Genomic DNA, 17,866 nt, shown 5'->3' with positions numbered 1-17,866 from the left:
TACATACTGCATATAAATTGGCTATTTGAATATAGCAGATCTACAAGCTTGTAGGTCGGCTATATTTGAATACTGTAAATAATTTTTAACACCACAAATCCTGCCCCTGGGGGCAAAGCAAAGTATTTTCAGATGGGGGGTTCCGTACCACTAACTTTGGGGGTCCTTGATATGAAAACGTTTGGAGGAGTAAACTGCAACTTGTGTGTGCTTCTTTCTGCAGCGGTCCCATTCCCTCCCAGCCACCGGCTCTTAGCCAAGGAGGTGTTCGACAGCGAGGGGAAGCCCAAGGTGGACGTGCTGAAGGCCCACCTAACCAAGGAGGGTCGGGTGGACGAAGCGGTCGCCCTCAGGCTCATCGGCGAGGGCGCCACCATCTTACGAGCAGAGAAGAACCTTCTGGACATCGAGGCACCTGTGACGGGTAGGCCTCCCATGTCACAATCCTACAGTAAACACTGCCTAGTTGGGTGGGTGGGGGAAATTTACAAACGTTACATGGAGGCCAGTGTTTATTTCGTCGACTAAAACTAAGACAAAATAATGTTCGTCGACTACCTTTTCCCACTGACGAAAACTAAATGGAAACTAAATAAAATCGAAGCTATGATGACTGAAACTAAGACTAAATATACTGACAATTTCATCAACAGACAAAAAACTAGACTAAAATGTTAGGAAGGTACCAGTGGACAAGAGAGTTTTACAATTAGTTGCATGCTGAAAATAGCCGATCTACAAGCTCACAATGGCGTCACGCTCCGACGCGTTGTGGGCTTGTAGGGCGGGCTATTTTTTTCGACTAAATCAACTGTAGATTTAGTTGACTAAAACTAGACTAACATTAAACATTCCAGGTGGCTAAAATGTGACTAAAACTAGATAAACTATTCAAGAGACTATGACTAAAACTACAATCAAGATGTGCTGCCAAACACTGGTCAGTGGTCTGCCATCAGAATGGTCATACCAGCTTCACCAGTTGGTGGGGCATCGGGGGGGCCACAGGTACCCCATTGCTCCAATCTGCATGCACCAAAGATGGCACAAACGCTATCCAAGGTTCTGCCATGAAAATATTCGCACCCAAGAAACAAATTTGCACACACAACTGCAGTGTTTAACACTTCACATGGCCATTACTTGGTGACGATTCCTCTGAGCTGCGCAATATAGGACTGGAGTAGCTGCGTAGCAGCCTGAAAAATCGCTTAATCGCAATTATTTGGCATAATTGCAATTGTGTTGCATTAACAAGGGCAAATAAACCCCCTTTCAATAGAACAAATAATAGATGAGCTTTGTCTTCTTATATTCAGTGCGGTGGGTCAGACATATTTGTGACCAAATTTGACCGAGGGACTGCCATTGGATTAGTTTGAATTTTCATTTTTCATGTCATACGAAAGCAGGGAATCATAGCTTCAAATTGACATATTGGTTGTTCAGTTTGACCCACCAGTTTTGGAGATATGGCTTATAGAGTAATAAAAGAAAACAGCGAGTTGAGAAAACAGGCTTAGAAAGGTTCACTTCTGTGGTCTCTAACATTACACCTACATGTTTACATGTCTAAGCATTTATTTCATATTTACATGTCGATTTCAGCTCTGACACTTATTTCAGACATGCTCTAGTATGTGAAGAGTGCCTCATTTTGAGGATTTTTTCCCTTTTTCTCCATCGTGCTGGAATTTGCACGATGGCAGCCTCTCAGCCAAATCTGGTCACATTTGTGATGAAGTTAAGACTGAAAAACGATTAGATATTTTTGTGACGTTTGCCCTTGACCATGACCAGACCATGACCTCGTTAAATGTAATCATCTAATCTAGGGCAGTGGTTCTCAAACGTTTTAATTCCACGGACCCCCAGTTTGGTATTCATTAGCCCATAACTCTAAGTGTTCTACTGCATTTTAGTTTTATATCTAGATGTAATATTAAGCTAGCTGTTTCCGTTCGACAAAGATACAGCAAGCTCTGGTGCGTGCCTCTCCCCCTTTATTTTGCACTTTTATCAGCACTGACTATAGCAGGTGCAACACACGGATATTGACAATAAGACCCTTATGTACACTACTTAAAAACTCACTTAGTGTTTGTTGTTTGGTTATACATTACTCCCATAAGAGAACATTTGTTATATTGCCAGATAAGCGAGACAGCACCCCTGTGCTAATTGCGGAGATGGTATAATACCTTCCCGGGAGGGTGATGTGTGTTTTAGATGTGATATTAGAACTCAACAGGTGACTCGGTGCACCTTGAGGCTTTGCATGGGTCTTGTGGCTGTGCCATCATGGCAGTATATTTTAACAAGCATAGAGGGTCAAAGCCAGTTCATCAGTATATTTTAACAAGCATAGAGGGTCAAAGCCAGTTTATCAGTATATTTTAACAAGCATAGAGGGTCAAAGTCGGTTTATCAAAACTTAACAAGCTCTCCTGACATTGACTCGCCATGGTGCCTTTGTAGGTGACATTAAATCGCCCTTCTGCGGAACAAGGGTCAATTACAGTTCCTTCCTATAGCAGCTTGCTGAACCCTGAATGTTAATCTTAAACAACCAAAAAGAAAAGCATTCAAGCCTCCTTCAGGGATATCAACATTCACAGTCAATAGCGTCTGAAAACAAAAAAAGAGACACATTTAGGTTGAGCATATTTTCAAAAAGCCAAAGAGGACCCTCAAGAACAGTCGATCTACAAGCTCACAACGTGTGTCGTCAGCTCAGCACACCTGGTGACTGAACCTTTCAACAGAACAGACAACCTTTTTGCCAACCCCACCTAGTGTAATTTGACAGCCAATTCCCTGGTCTCCCTTTGCAAGTAAAGTGGGAACAGTAGGAGGTGGATTGATGCATATGCATGGGCCTAAAAAGCATCCATTGTTGCCTGTCCAACTGGTCAAGTGCCTGGTAAGTCCCATCAGACTTTGTGATGAGGCTGCCTTTGAAGTCTTCACAATCAGAGGCAGCAAAGAGTCTCTCGATGGAACAATGGTAACCAATCATCTCCTAATGGAGAGCATTCTCAAATAATGGATCTATTTTCCGCTGGCTTTCATCCTCAGTGACTTGAGTGAGTGAGTGCATGCATGGCCTCCATCTTGTAACCCACAATGAGAAGGAGCCTATTATATCAGTAGAGCTGTACCAAATACATTATTTTCTTCCAGGAACCAATTTGTACCGCTCTTCAACGCCTCATTTATCAACGTGATTTACACCAAATCATGGTCGTATGGCACAATTTTCCGGCATTTTTTCATTTTCCAACGTGACTTTGACGTACCTCACGCCAAATCTGGTTGGAAGCTGTCGTTCTGTCGTAGACAAGTGGAGCAGCATTGTCTGACTAGCTGACAGGCCTCTGTCTAAACATAATGTATTCACTCTTTATTTTTGTAAACGCATGTCATATGAAGTTGGTATGTGTGTATGTGTACAAGCAATTAAAAACAATATTTGAAATTTTACAAGTTAACCCATTTAGATCTACAAATGTCTTCTAAATCCTGACAGTTTTCTGAAAAACCCTATGTTTCTATGTCAGTGGTTCTCAAACTATTTCATGTCAAGGACCCCCATAATTATTTACAATTGGCCGCCGTGCCCCATCTGAAAATATGTAGTTCCAGGGACCCCCCCAGAAGCAAAGATTTGAATCAAAAACGTTCGCTCTGAAAGAATATATTCAAACATTTGGGCCACATTTTAACATTTTTCAAAAATAGCAGAAAGTGTAACATAATGCTTAAAACACCAAAAGGGGTTCCCGCCCAGACTGGGTTAAAAACAATATTTGAAATTTTTAGCTTAAAGGACCACTTCACCAATTTTCAACCTATCTTCATATACTGTAATAGATCCTCACTAATAATCATGACGCAATGGCGCAATTTTTTTCTACTCTGTCTGTGTCTCATAGGAGGGCTGTGGGCAGTTCAGAAACCGTCTTCCAGTGACATCGAATAGAAACGGCAGGCTTTCTAGTCATGAAAAGTTGCAATGCGAAAATTGAAGCCATCGTTCTCACGATAATGAAAATCAACATTTTTGTAAAAAAATCTTGTTTAAAAAAAGATCTGCCTAATGATGATGTCACTGGAAGACGGTTTTTAAACTGCCCACAGCCCTCCTATGAGACACAGACTGAGTAGAAAAAAAATCGTGCCATTTTTTCATGATTATTAGTGAGGACCTATTATAGGAAGATAGGTTGAAAAGTGGTGAAGTGGTCCTTTAAACCATTTAAATGGTGCGGACATGACAGGCAGCGAGGCGAAACTTTTTTTTGTATTGGCTTTCCATCATAATTATAATCAATGCTTTCCATACGTCGTTTGATCGTATTCCGGTTATTCATGTCGTAAAACCGGGGCGTTTCAAGATTATTTCAGGGCGTGTCATTTAAAATGGCTGCATGGTATATTCTTTGGTGTCAATGGGTGGTAATGTCAGGCTATTTTTTATCTCTCATGCAGAAGTCTCCCTAAAATTAGCACGGCCACCCGGAATGACCTGCGAGATTTCATTGGTCGACGTGCCAAAAAACAAGACAAGTTATAATTGATTGGAGAAACACCTGGCACATTAGAGACGGACATAATCAATTTGATGTAGATAAGTAGGGCTTTAACTATGGATTATTTTCTTGGTGATTATTCGATAGCACTTTTTTTGATTAATAAAATAATTGTAAGCTTCATTGTGAAACATTGTCGTGTAACATTGAAAATAGCAGATCTACACGCTAACAACTTGTTGAGCTTGTAGGTGACTCAGTGACTCGGCGATATTATTAATGAATTCATTATTATTAATGTATTATTAGAGATTATGTTTTAAATATAAATGTATTAATTTGATTAATAATAGTTCCGATTAATATATCGCTTTTCTAAGTACCCAAAGTCGCTTTACATAAAAGTTCTAGTCTAAAATCGATAAAAAAAGGTTAAGCCTGTCTTGAGAGACCTCTTAACTCAACCTCAGCTGTAGAAAAGCTATCTTAAAGAGGTGGGTGTTTGAGTGTGGTTTTGAAGGAAGGAAGAGGCTCTATAGCATGGCTGTGGAGTGCGTTCCAGAGGGAGGGGGCTGCAGCAACGGTAACAAGAAGACTCACCCCGGTGCGTGCCCGTTTTTCCTCCCGGAATTTTCCCCAGTGAGGGGATAACTTTGTAATATGCTATTGGCTGTTTGTATTCTTTTTGGAAAAATATAAAAAGATACTCCTGTGGAAAGGCTATATTATATTACTTATATTGACCCTATAAACAATTTAGTATTATTTAGTATATGTAAGGTTTTGCCCCCTCAAATGGTACCTCGTCAGATAATCCTCACATATCCTACAACAACTTCTGTGAACAGACTTCACTGTAGTAGCTTTTCTTTTTTTTTTTAAAGATATTTTTATCTTTATTGATTTTTTAAGGGATAGAAAGTAGGCTGACAGGAAACGGGAGAGAGATGGGGGGATGACATGCGGTAAAGGCCGTGTCGGGTCCGGGAGTCGAACCCGCGGCACACCGCGACTGGATCACCAGTCCGGTGCCCAGACCGTTACGCTACGGCCTGGGCCTGTAGTAGCTTTTCATAAATTATATTTGTACTTAGGCTGTCTGCTCTCATGAAAGTTTATAGTTAGAGAAATTCAAAATCCAGCCGTCTGCTGTCCAGCCTCTCCCACCCCTCACTGGGGAAAATTCTGGGAGGAAAACAGAAACGGGGTGAGTCTTCTTGTATTCGCAGCAACAGAGAAAAAGCCCTATATCACGCCCAATTTTGGTACTTGGTCTTGGGGGGCGGGGGGGGGGGGGGGGGACCTCCAGGCGGTTGGCTTGGCTTCACTGGACCTGAGGGGAACGGGAGGGGGGCGTAGTGGTGGAGCAGGTCAGAGACGGTGCCAGATTATTGAGTAACTCGTAAGGTGGTGAGAAACATGAGGCAGGGTTTTGTAGCGGTGCTTGACATTCAGGATGGAAGCCCGTGTAGGTCATGAAGGAGGGGTGTACTGAGGTCTCTGGAGCCGGCACTGGTGAGCAGGGACGTGCAGAGAGCGTTAAGAGGGGCAGGGGCTGAAATCCCGTAAGAGGGGGCACTTTTGGACAAAAATAGCGAAAATAACTGATCTACATGCTCACAACACGTCGCGCTGCAATGCGTTGAGAGCTTGTAGAGCAGCTATTTTCGGGGCGCAACACAGCACTCTTTAGGTATTGGGAGATGCGGTGTACGACATCGGATTTCTAAACAAATTTGTTCAACGCAAAATACTGTGTTCAAGTTCAGGAGACTTCGGATAAAAAAAGCTATTCTCCTGAATGCTGAACATGCAAGAAGTGGCATTTGCATTTCTGTCACCATGTAGTAAATGCTGCATTCGTTTCTTGTTTAATTTCTACAGAAAAGGTTCAGAACTGTCCACAATTAACCATAAAGTGTGTTGGATGCAGCTTGTAGAAAGAAATAATAATAATAATAACCATTCAAGTGCCATTTCTGTAGGCTATATTATGTTTACAGTAAGCACTCGGTTTTTATGTTAATTTCATATGCATTATTATGTGAAGTACTGTTCATGTGATTTTGTTGATGGAAAGCACTGCATTTTCTGTATGAAGGAATAATTATGTTTATCATCATTATCATCATCAGACCACTTAACTTTAACTGTGTGGTATAAATGTACTGTGGACCACATCCAATGTGTCCAATAGTGGCACCATCACTCGAGCTACTCAAGAGAATCTGATGTATTGTCAGATGTCCAGCTTAACATTACATCACATATCCATACCCTCGTCTCTGGCCCTATACGTCCAAGAGGCAGGCTTGTGCAGGTGTTTTCCAAGCCCCACTTCATTGATGATTTGAAGCATTCAACCCCAGTGCGTAGGTGGTTCAGGAGGGTCCATTGCCTTCAACTGTGATGGCATCCCCTGGGCACCGGATGTACTGATGGATTTGTGTGGGTCCGGCCATCTCCCACTCCTGCTCCCAATATCTCGTCAGCCATGCATTGATAGACAGGTCCTCGGGGATAGAACGGAGCATCTCTTGTTGTAGGGATGGCAGGACTTGAGTCTGTATGTAAGTGCTGCTGTCGTTGTGATAGCATGCAGGATGTGCCAGTCATGTTTCTGGGCTTTCGTTTTCCAGGGCGAGGGTAGCAGCCTCCCATCGATGGCTGGTGTCGTCCCATGAGGAACACAGGGTGGCCTTCAGGCAACCAGCTATGATGTGAAGGGAGCTGTTGATGGCAACGTCAACCTTTTTGACTGGCTGCAGATAAGATCCAGGGCTTGCAAGGATATTTGTAAATCCAGTGTCTTGGCGGCGACTCGCCGTGCAGGTCATGCAGTGAGACCCTTGATAACACCTTGGTCTTAACTTCTTCTAAGTGTTGCTTGAAGGGCAGTGTCCTATCTAGATGTATGCTGAGGTGGGGCTTGCTCAAATTGCAGGCACTTGTTGGCAACAAACATGTTTGATTTTGCCAACGCTGAGCTACAGATGCAAATTTTATCAACAAATTAAAACTAGACTAAAATGTTAGGAAGGGACTATGGACAAGAGATAAGCAAAAGACACAAGTCATTTTACACTGAGCTTGTAGACCTGCTTTTTTCAGCAAGTGTTAAATTACCCATTACGACAGCATCAAGGCCCGCCAAAATACATTTTAGTTGACTAAATCATCTGTATGTTTAGTCCACTAAAACTAGACTAACACTAAAACATTCCAGGTGACTAAAATGTGACTAAAACTAAATGGAAACTATTCAAAAGACTATGACTACAACTAAAATAAAAAAGTGCTGTCAAAATCAACACTGCTGTGAAGACGCCATGGAACAGTATAAGTAGTAAGCCTTGCCGAGCCATAAGGCCCATATTGTACACAAGTGTACAGTACAGCCTGTACGTAGGGAGAAGTCGTTTGGCTGGTCTGATTAACTGGTTTGTAGAATACAGTATATGTACTATTTGTCTTGTACTGTACTAGATACACCGTACTATTTTCACTATTTTTGTGAATATCAAATACATTTTTTTAATTTGTACCTTTTCACCTATATCCCCAAAATAGGGATTGATTATAACCCATTTAGACCTGAGGACCATTCTACAAATGCCTTCTAAATCCTGACAGTTTTCTGAAAAACCCACTGTTTCAGTCAGTGATTCTCAAACTATTTCATGTCAAGGACCCCCAGAATTCTATGTATTTGGCCTCCAACCCCCATCTCAAAATATGTTGTTCCAGGGACCTCCCCCCAGAAGCAAAGATTTGAGTTAAAAATGTTCGCTCTGAAAGGATATATATTCCAAATCTGCGCCACATTTTCATGATTTTTCAAAAATAGCAGACCTACAAGCTCGTACGAGCTTGTAGGTCTGCTATTTTTCAACAGCTAAAGCATAACATAATGCTTAAAACACCAAAAGCGGTTCCCGCCCAAAATTGGTTCATCGATTGTACCATGAAATTATCGATAATCAATTAAATCGATTAGTTTGATTACTTGTTTCGCCCCTAAAGTAGACACTAGACGGTACTTACAATAAGTTGCCGTTCCAGTGTACGAGCGTGTGTGTTTGTGTACGTTATGAGGCTGCAGTGTGAGTCACTGATCCCACCCACACAACGCCTCTGTATCATCCTCTCGCCCACTCAGCAGTTCTGTTCAACAAGACTCTTCACCAGCCCCACACCCCCGCCCGCGCACACGCCATATTTGCCTATCTGTTGTATGCAAACCTCACCCCCGTCTCTCCCGTCTGGCTCTCTCCGATTCACTCCTCACCATCTCTCTCTCTCTCTCTCTCTCTCTCTCTCTCTCTCTCTCTCTCTCTCTCTCTCTCTCTCTCTCTCTCTCTTCCCCCCCCCCCCCCCTTCTCCCCTTGATCACACCCGCCCTGCAATCAGTATGTAATACACAGTCAGCACATTTCGGGGGCCTAAATTTTTATCACGGAACGCAGGAGACCAGAACAACGCGCCAGCGATATCACAACACCGCGGAGCCCCTCCCCTGTACTGTACACGGACGACACAGTCACTTCCTGGTTGAGCCAGATGGCAGGTGGGGGTTTCAGGGAGGGGGGTGGGGTGGTGGGTGGGTGGGTGGGTGGGTGACGGGGTGGTGTTACAGGAGGAGCAAGGCTAAGGCCAGGGAGTGCAAGCTGCTCCTACATGGCTCTCGCACAACTTGGCTGTGGGCAGAGCAAAAAAGAAGAAAAACAAACACGTTATTACGAGACGTGTTGTTTCTTTTACTGCTGCCAATGTTGTTGTCACTGATTTGGGTTAGATTAGCTGGTGAAAACTAAACCAAAACAAGTCTGAGAGCCTGCAGGGGGGGGGGGGGGGGGGGAGGAAAGACACTGATATTATATTGGGCTCCAACAGAACCCTGCTGTTTCTTAGACGGTAGTGTGTACAACCACAGAGAGAATGGGCTTTGGAAGAAGGCACTCGTTCGTGGTTGAACCTGCATTGTTTTCCGGCTGCCTTCGTTGCATGATAAGGTCATCAGGTCGTCATGGTCCTTACAACCTTATTTTAGTTCCTGATCCTGTTTTGCTCTTTAACTGGACATTGTGTACCATTTGTTGTAGTGTTTCATGCTGCCAGGTCACTCTTGGAAAAGAGATTTGGAAGTGTAGCGCCCAGGATTACATTAGATAATTGGCACTGGGTGAAAAGAAAACTGGGTTACAAAATCGTGGGATAAAAATTTAGTAAAAAGAAAAAAAAAAAGAGATTTGAATCTCATTGAATTCTTTCAACCTGGTTAAATAAAGGATATGATGATGTCGTATATGGAGTTATTATCCCTGCTAGTGGTGCTAAGGATGGCTATGGCTGTTGGTAGATCCTTCAGTTTGTCTTAACATTTGCTTCTGGGGGGTCTCTGGAACAACATATTTTCAGATGGGGGGGGGGGGGTCGGCGGCCAATTACATATAAGCTTGGGGGTCCTTGACATGAAAATGTTTGAGAATGACTGACATAGAAACAGGTTTTTCAGAAAACTGTCGGGATTCAAAAGGCATTTTGTAGAATCGTCCTCAGGCCTAAATGTGTTAATGCTCACCTGAGGATGAGCCCTGCCGATTGTGGTTGGATATGTAGGCCCGATCAAATCTTTTCTTTGAATGGTGTTCCATGCCATCCCTCCAATAGAGTTCCAGATACTTGTACAGTACACCCACTGTGTATGCCAAAGCACGTTGAAACTGTTGAGGTGACTGTCGAGGCCCAACACGCATCCATTTAGTTGATCATAAACAAACTAAGAATGTTGTTTTTTTGTGTTGATTCGTTGTATGAGACATTTGAGTATTCGATATACATGGGGAAGATGAATGTGGTTATTGGTTCCAAATACAGGTTTTGATAGTCCGGCAGCCGAGGTGGACGGGTGGGAAATTTGGTATAGTCTTTTTTTTATTGGCCTAAAATATTGTCTATGTATACATTCATGAATCCACTTGCTGACCGGCTGTCAGTATTGAGCAATGTTTGTATAGGGGTTTCTTGTGACCCTACCATTAACATCCGCAAACATGTTAAAAATGTCAAACTTTCCTTTTGCTTTAAGTAGCATGTAACATGTCAAAGTAATGGATTTTCATGATTCTGAATCCATTCCATTAGTTTTGCACAAAATACACTCCTTGGCCTAAAACAGCCATAGCCCAAATTTGCCCAAAATGTGCTGACCTCATCACATTTGTCATGACGTCTATTGCCGTTTTTAGCCCAAGGAGTGTTTTTTGTACAAAACTAATGCTTGGAATGGATTCAGAATCATAAAGTCACATGCTACTTAAAGCATAAGGAAAGTTTGACAATTTTGCCTGCCATTGGATGTTAATGGTAGGGTCACAAGAAACCTCTATAAAAAAAGGCTCAATACTAACAGCCGGTCAGCAAGTGGATTCATGAATGTATGTATATAGACAATATTCTTGGCCAATAAAAAAGACTATACACCACATTTCCCACTTTAAACAAAAGAAGCCTGTCGGCTGCCGGACTATGATATAAATTTGACTAATTGCCCAGCCTTACACATGCTAGTTTCCATCCTCCCAGATGACCAGATATAGGGCTTAGCGCTGACGGTTGACTGTGGACATGTCATGCCTCAGACATCTCAACAGACTTGCAATCTCTGCAGCTTTTAGCAACAACAAAAAAAACACGTTTTTTTCCCACTTTTTCTTCATACTATACTTCTCGAGTGGTGTCAGGTTTTTGAGTCAGGTTCATCCCCCCCTCCCCCAGACTTCTCTCAGCTCAGAGGAGCCTGTCGATTTGGAGTGGCCTGTGCAGGCTCTGACTGAAGCCCAGTTGTGTAATGGTCGGCGCCCCCTCACTCTACCCTGCAGCTCAGGGAGATCACTCCAGCAGCAACAGAACACATTGAATCTCACTTCATATAATGTACTCCCACCTGCTCTCCTTGTGTGGGCTTTTTGTTTCTGTCCGTGTGTGTGTGTGTGTCAGGTCGTGATGGAGTGAGAGAGACGAGAGACAAAAGCAGACGGAATGAGTGGTGCGTGCGTGCGTGCGTGCGTGCGTGCGTGCGTGCGTGCATGCGTGCGTGTGTGTGTGTGTGCGTGCGTGCGCACGTACTGTAGCTGTAGCCCTAGTATTTTGTGTTTTGGTTTGCACAAACATGAGCCACGTGAATCAATCATTTACTTTGAGGTGTCATTTAATCATATCCCCTAAATAATAGCATGCTTTAGAAAATATATAAAATTTAATAAAAAAACTAACAGATTAACTTGTGTTTCATTCTATGAATTGGTTTGGTGGACAGTAACTAAGTGCAATTTTAGAAGAAGTGTGACGATTGATAACCTCCAGTAGTGAAAATATCAGATCTACAAGCTCACAACCTTGTGGATCTGATACATTCAATATTTTTGAAAGTGACTGATTTGTTTTGCCTATAATGACACGCAAAATATATTATTTTATTATTAATATCATCGTTTAGCCTTTTTGCAATGTCCCCCTTGTGATTGAACGGGAGACATTGCAGAGTCCTCGCTGTTGTTTCCACCACCAAGGGTTGTCTTGTCCAGAGATGTAGATCGGGGTGTTACGATATAGTAACTGCATCGAAAAATCTATTTTAATTTCATGAATCAAAGTATTTCAAAATGGAAACTCAACATATTATCGTATCGTTTTGAAATGCAAATAATCTGTATTGAATCGTTTTGCAATGCAAATAATCGACTGTCAATACTAAGCACTTGTGTGCTGTATTTAGCAATTTTTAGCAAATATTTTATAATTACTTTTTCATTCCATATCGCAATGCGACTAGCGATGTGACCGCGGTGGGCCGTCTAACACATAATCTTTTCTTAGAATTGGCTAAAATGGGGGGGGGGGGGGGCATTTTCGATGACGTCCCACCGGAAATTAAAATAACTATTTTATTAATTAATAATATCGAGTGTTGCACAAAAGACGCTCCCAGCCTGTGGGGCAATGCGATCGGTTTTGATATCAATTATCTCCGTCCTTTTGATCAATCTCCGTCCTGAGCGCTGGGCGTTACTAATTGATAGGGGCGGAGAACTCCGTCCTGTGCGCTCAGGGTGTTAAAATGTACCGTTGCACCCCTAAATCCATCCATCCTCCCCACACAACCATTTGTTTGTCCAAGGTTGATTTCGGTGGCGCTAGGCTGGTTGCAACCTTTCGCTTCTCCCCAGTCCCAGAAGCCGTGGCAGAGCTGAACTGTTGGAACTTTCAAAGAATGTGGAGTTTATCTCAAACAACTGGGCTGCTTTTTTTTTTCTTTGACAGCCCCGATTACTGTAGATGTCACTTGAATCTGGTCCACATATTTCAGAGGCTAACAGTAAACAATGTATTTCCACCATAATTGGTCTACTCATTAGTTATCTTTGACACAATAGAGTGCTGTGTTGTGTACACTGCATTCATGGAAGTGCTGTGGATGTTTTCAGGACAATTAGAGTTGCACAATGTCAAGACATTAATACCAACAGCATTCCTCCATTGTTTTTCCTCCAACCAACAATGGAAGAGTTGTGTATTGTATTCGGCTTCACTCCAGGATATCCTTTTAATGTCAGGTTAGAATTTCTTCTTCAGTGACATGAGTTGACATCGTTGAACTGCAGAGTAATGTTTTCCATGCCATTAAAACCACTTGAACCCCACATTCATATTGGTTGACCGGGATCCCCCATGGGGGCTCTCTTTGGTCCGCTCACCCCCCCCCCCCCCCCCCCCCCCCATCTACACCAAATCTCATCACTTAGCAACTGCGCGTTGTGAACTTAGATAATATCGTTGCTGTCGGGAGGAAACTCCATAACTCAATTTTTTAGGTTTGGGATTAATTTTTTGCATAAATCAGTGCTATTGAACACCAAGTAATTGAGAATATATAAAGTCACAACAGCAACTTTGATGAGGCTGTATTGCTTTGTTTTCAAAATATAAGGTGTTCTTAATTTCCTGAAAAATTTATATTTTTCATTTCCTGAAAAATGTACATTTTGGAGTTAGGTGGTTTCTTCCCGACAGCAGAGATATGCTATTTTCAGCAAATGTTTGCCTATCTTTGCATGCCCAGAACAGGGATGCTGGGGTTCATGTGGTTAGGATGAGAGAGATTTCCCCTGCCTTGCGCACAATGACGGGATGAAGCGAGCCAGATGAATCATCAAGATGACTTAATTATTGTCTTTGGCACAGAATATGTTTTATAGCAACTATTAAATGGTGCATCAAGGTCGTACGTTTTACATTAGAGATGCGCTTATACAGTTCCTTCCTGCCAAATTGGCCAGCTTGACAAGAGATCCTAATGAGCAGATATCGGAACAATGATCCCACTGGTTAAATTAATTTACTGTAAATGTGTTTATTTACACATCAATGGCCATGTTACTCCTGTGTAAATAAACTAACTTACTGGAAATGTATGTGCCAGTTCAGAGCTGTGAGAACTACTACACCATCTGTTTACCCAAGGGCGATTCTACTACATCGGTATTCTCACACTTTCACAAATTTTCAAAATGTTTAAAAATAGTAGATCTTCGTGGCACGAAGCGATGCGCTGTGAGCTTGTACATCTGCAAATGAAACTATTATTTGTCAGTGTTCCTTGTATTTTTTTAATTTTTTTACCTTGCTTGCTTGGTTAAGTTTGGTAATGTGACATAAGGCTGAAAAAAGGCTGAGGACTTTCTGTTCACAGCACACACCTGACAAAAGACCAATTGATATTAAATATTGATGGTCATAGTTAAATAGAATCCTTTAAATCCGAAGCTAAATTATATTTTCTAATATTGCCCCTTTTGAAAAATAATTGGACACCCCTGCCCTATAGGGGTAAAGACCCCTTCTCTACACCGACCACATCTCTTCGCCGAAAAATAGATACAAGTTATCAACGAACGAGCCGTTGTGAACTTGTGAAATCAACGTGTCGGGATGCCTAGAATAAGGACACTAGGTTTCATGTGGCTTAATTAGCTCTTAATTAGCTCTGTCTCTCTGAAAGACTTGCTTACAGGTTTCAAGTCTAATTCGCACAGCTACATATAGATTGAGCTCATGAAGCGGCATCAACCGAACGCGAGTAACGTTAGCTGTCGCATCCTTCACATTTAGATGTCACTCTAGTCACCCTTTTAACTACCTAGCTGGATAATTGCCTGAAGAGTCGTGTTAATTGCTCTATCTCAAAGCTACAGTTGCCTGCAACGGGCAGCATCACTAATGGCAGTGTACACGCAGTTTTTTTCACGATGGTCACATGAGGTCAGAAATGAAGACGAAGCAATTAACCAGCACCGTGTTCCAAGCAGCTTGCTAGTAATTTGACCTAATAAGAACATGTCATGTGGAAATGACATGGTATATTCATTAATTAATGACGGTATGCATTATATAATTATTATGTATTTGTATTTATTTCTACAAACCAACTCGACTCTCCAGAGTGGCATGCCAAATATCAAAATAACAAAACACAGCCAGAGTATAAAACTGGATACTCTTGACAAAATATTAACTTTGAGCCCTAAACATGAACCAGATCTTAATATGGAATAACTAATGATTTAAAACGATAGCATTAAGAATTCAGGCTTAACCCATTGAGGCCGGGAAAGCATCTGTCTTTTTAGATTTTATTTACAGTATCTAGACATAGCACATTGATTGGCTATTCAGAGATAGCAGATATACAAGCTTATAGCCCGTCACTTTGTGCTGTGATATGAGCTTGTAAATCTCCTATTTTAATAAAAAGAGAGGGAAAAAAAGGGAATTTGCTTTGAATTTAATCTATTGTTCTGAATATAAGACTTTTTTTTTTTTCAATGGAAATATCCTAAAAAACAGGGTTGTATTATAATCGGGGACTAAACTATTTGACATTCAAATGTTCTTTTTCCACAAATGAGTCTTGGAAAAATGGGGGTTGTCTTATAATCAGAATCATCTCGTCTTATATTCGGCACAATACGGTATATATTTGTAAGCGAACATTTACATTACATGAAAATTTTCAGCGAACATGAACAGTCGTGGACACATCGGGGGTCAACAAAATAAGGTAAAATCTGGCGATCAATGTGTTGTGGGATATTGACAGTCGCTGTCTTGACACACATTGCAACAAGCGCTCTAATCAGCCAACCCACCTGGCCTCCTGTCCCAATGCAATCGCTAAGCAGGACACCTTATATCTCTTATCATTTCAGCTTTTTACTTTATTTATTTATTTATTTTTCTCTACTCTGCTTCCTCATATTGTCACACAAAACAAACGCAGCTAAAATCCATTGCTGATCTACAAGCTCACAGTGCGTTGCCATGCGGGCACGTTGTGAGCTGTATTTGCAGTTTGAATTTGTTCTTCAGTTAACGTGATCTTTCCGTGAATTTCTTATATATAAATATTTAACCCATTCTGGACGTCGGCAACCCCTTTTGGTGTTTTAAGCATTATGTTATACTTTAGCTGTTGAAAAATAGCAGATCTACAAGCTCATCTACGAGCTTGTAGATCTGCAAAAAAAAAAAAAATTGTGAAAATGTGGCGCAAATCTTTGAATATATTCTTTCAGAGTGAACATTTTAACTCAAATCTTTGCTTCTGGGGGGAGGTCCCTGGAACAACATATGTTCAGATGGGGGTCGGCGGACAAATACAGATAATTCCGGGGGTCCTTAACATGAAAAGGTTGAGAACCACTGACATAGAAACATGGGTTTTTCAGAAAACTGTTAGAATTTAGAAGACTTTTTTTTTTAAATTGGCCTCAGGTCTAAATGGATTAATCAATCAAAAGAGTTAACAAGCGCTTGTGACTAAATCATAACATTGGAATGGATACATTGGAACTCTCTTCTCCTGCTGGCCTCTCAGGGGACCAATAGGGTGTAGGTCACACTAGGGCCATTGGAAAGCAATCGTCCACTTTGAGTATTAAATCACTGGCTCTTGATTTCCACGGAGGTGGGCTCTTCTTCTACAAAACAAATCCCCAGACACTACTTCCTGGCTTGTTGTTGAGACCTGACTGACACTGATTCTACAAATGCCTTCTAAATCAGTAGTGCTCAAACTATTACGTAATTCGGAAACGTTTTTCAAAGATGTACATGCTCGCAGTGTACCACCAAGTGACGCGATGTGAGCTTGTACATCTGCTATTTTTTAATAGCCAGCGCTAAAATCTAAAATGACACAGATGCTGTGTCATTTCTGTGTGTGTGTGTGTGTGTGCGTGTGCGTGTGATATGTCATAATTAACACCAGTAAGACTCCCTGAGGGCGTGAAGCGACAGGTCTGGGATTGCCCATATATGGACTTTTTCTTTTCTTTTTTCGATTGATGTTTTTGGGGCCGGGGAGGGCGTAAAATGTGTGCTAATTAGTAAGGCCAGGTGGGGCCTCGGGCTAGCCCAGTTAGGGCCTAGGTAGGGTCGGGGCCTTCATTTTCGGGCCTGTTGAGAACTCCGGGCACGTCTGCGCTAATAACATTTGGGCGGGCCCATTTAGAGTTTGAATAGACGGGTGTCAGTCAAAAGAGAGACATCGAAGAGGAAGGACCGGTGGGGAAGGATCAACATATCTCTGCTGTCGCGAAGAAACCACTTTACTCCAAAATGTACATTTATCAGGAAATTAAGAAAACCTTATATTTTAAAGCATTTCTTTTACTACTTTCCATTGGTTCGATATTTTCCCAACAACACACAGACATAAAGGGTGTTCAATAGCACTGATTTATGACAAAACATGGAGTTAGAAGGGGGTTTATTTATACTAGCTGTTCTAGAAGTTCACAGATCCTTATGCTCTCTTCCTTTCCATTCTTTTCCTCTTCCTTTCTGCACACTGACAATGTATCTTTCTGTCATTACCGTGATCAGTGGCAAGTTATCATACAGTAAATCACCACTTTGACCTCTACTTTGTGGCATGTTGATGTGACATGAGTCACATGACTGAAAAGTGCCACGACCAACTGCAGTTTGCGGAGATGTACTATAAATGTAGAGACTACTGTAGTTGGATCTGGTGAAAATACAACTGCCAGCATCGCAGATCCTCATGGAGAGCTACAGCAGAGGTTTTCAACCCTTTTCATATCAAGGTCCATTATTTATTCGGCATTTGAGCCACAGACCGCCGTTTGATGACATTTAGCCTCGCAGACCAAATTTGGTTATCGTCCACAATTCCATGCTATATTGACGTCGTACCATAGAAGAGATGACAGGAAAACGTTGATCAAAATAACAATTAATTTACAGTCTCT

At 41.8% G+C, this 17,866-nt stretch overlaps 1 protein-coding gene across 6 annotated transcripts in view; it reads left to right on the top strand.

Annotated features, from left to right (window-relative positions):
• LOC310875650 (protein phosphatase 3 catalytic subunit alpha) overlaps positions 1–17,866 on the top strand; it is a 95,966-nt gene that overhangs the window by 38,524 nt on the left and 39,576 nt on the right. For all 6 annotated transcript variants that reach the window (XM_083788940.1, XM_083788938.1, XM_083788937.1 and 3 more), the window contains exon 2: positions 224–424. In XM_083788940.1, coding sequence (XP_083645066.1) covers positions 224–424 — 201 coding nt within the window. The remainder of the gene's footprint in view (positions 1–223; positions 425–17,866) is intronic.

Source organism: Protomyctophum parallelum (assembly GCF_964188405.1).
Source record: "Protomyctophum parallelum genome assembly, chromosome: 18".
NCBI lineage: Eukaryota > Metazoa > Chordata > Actinopteri > Myctophiformes > Myctophidae > Protomyctophum > Protomyctophum parallelum.
This window is presented reverse-complemented; position numbering and strand designations above follow the sequence as displayed.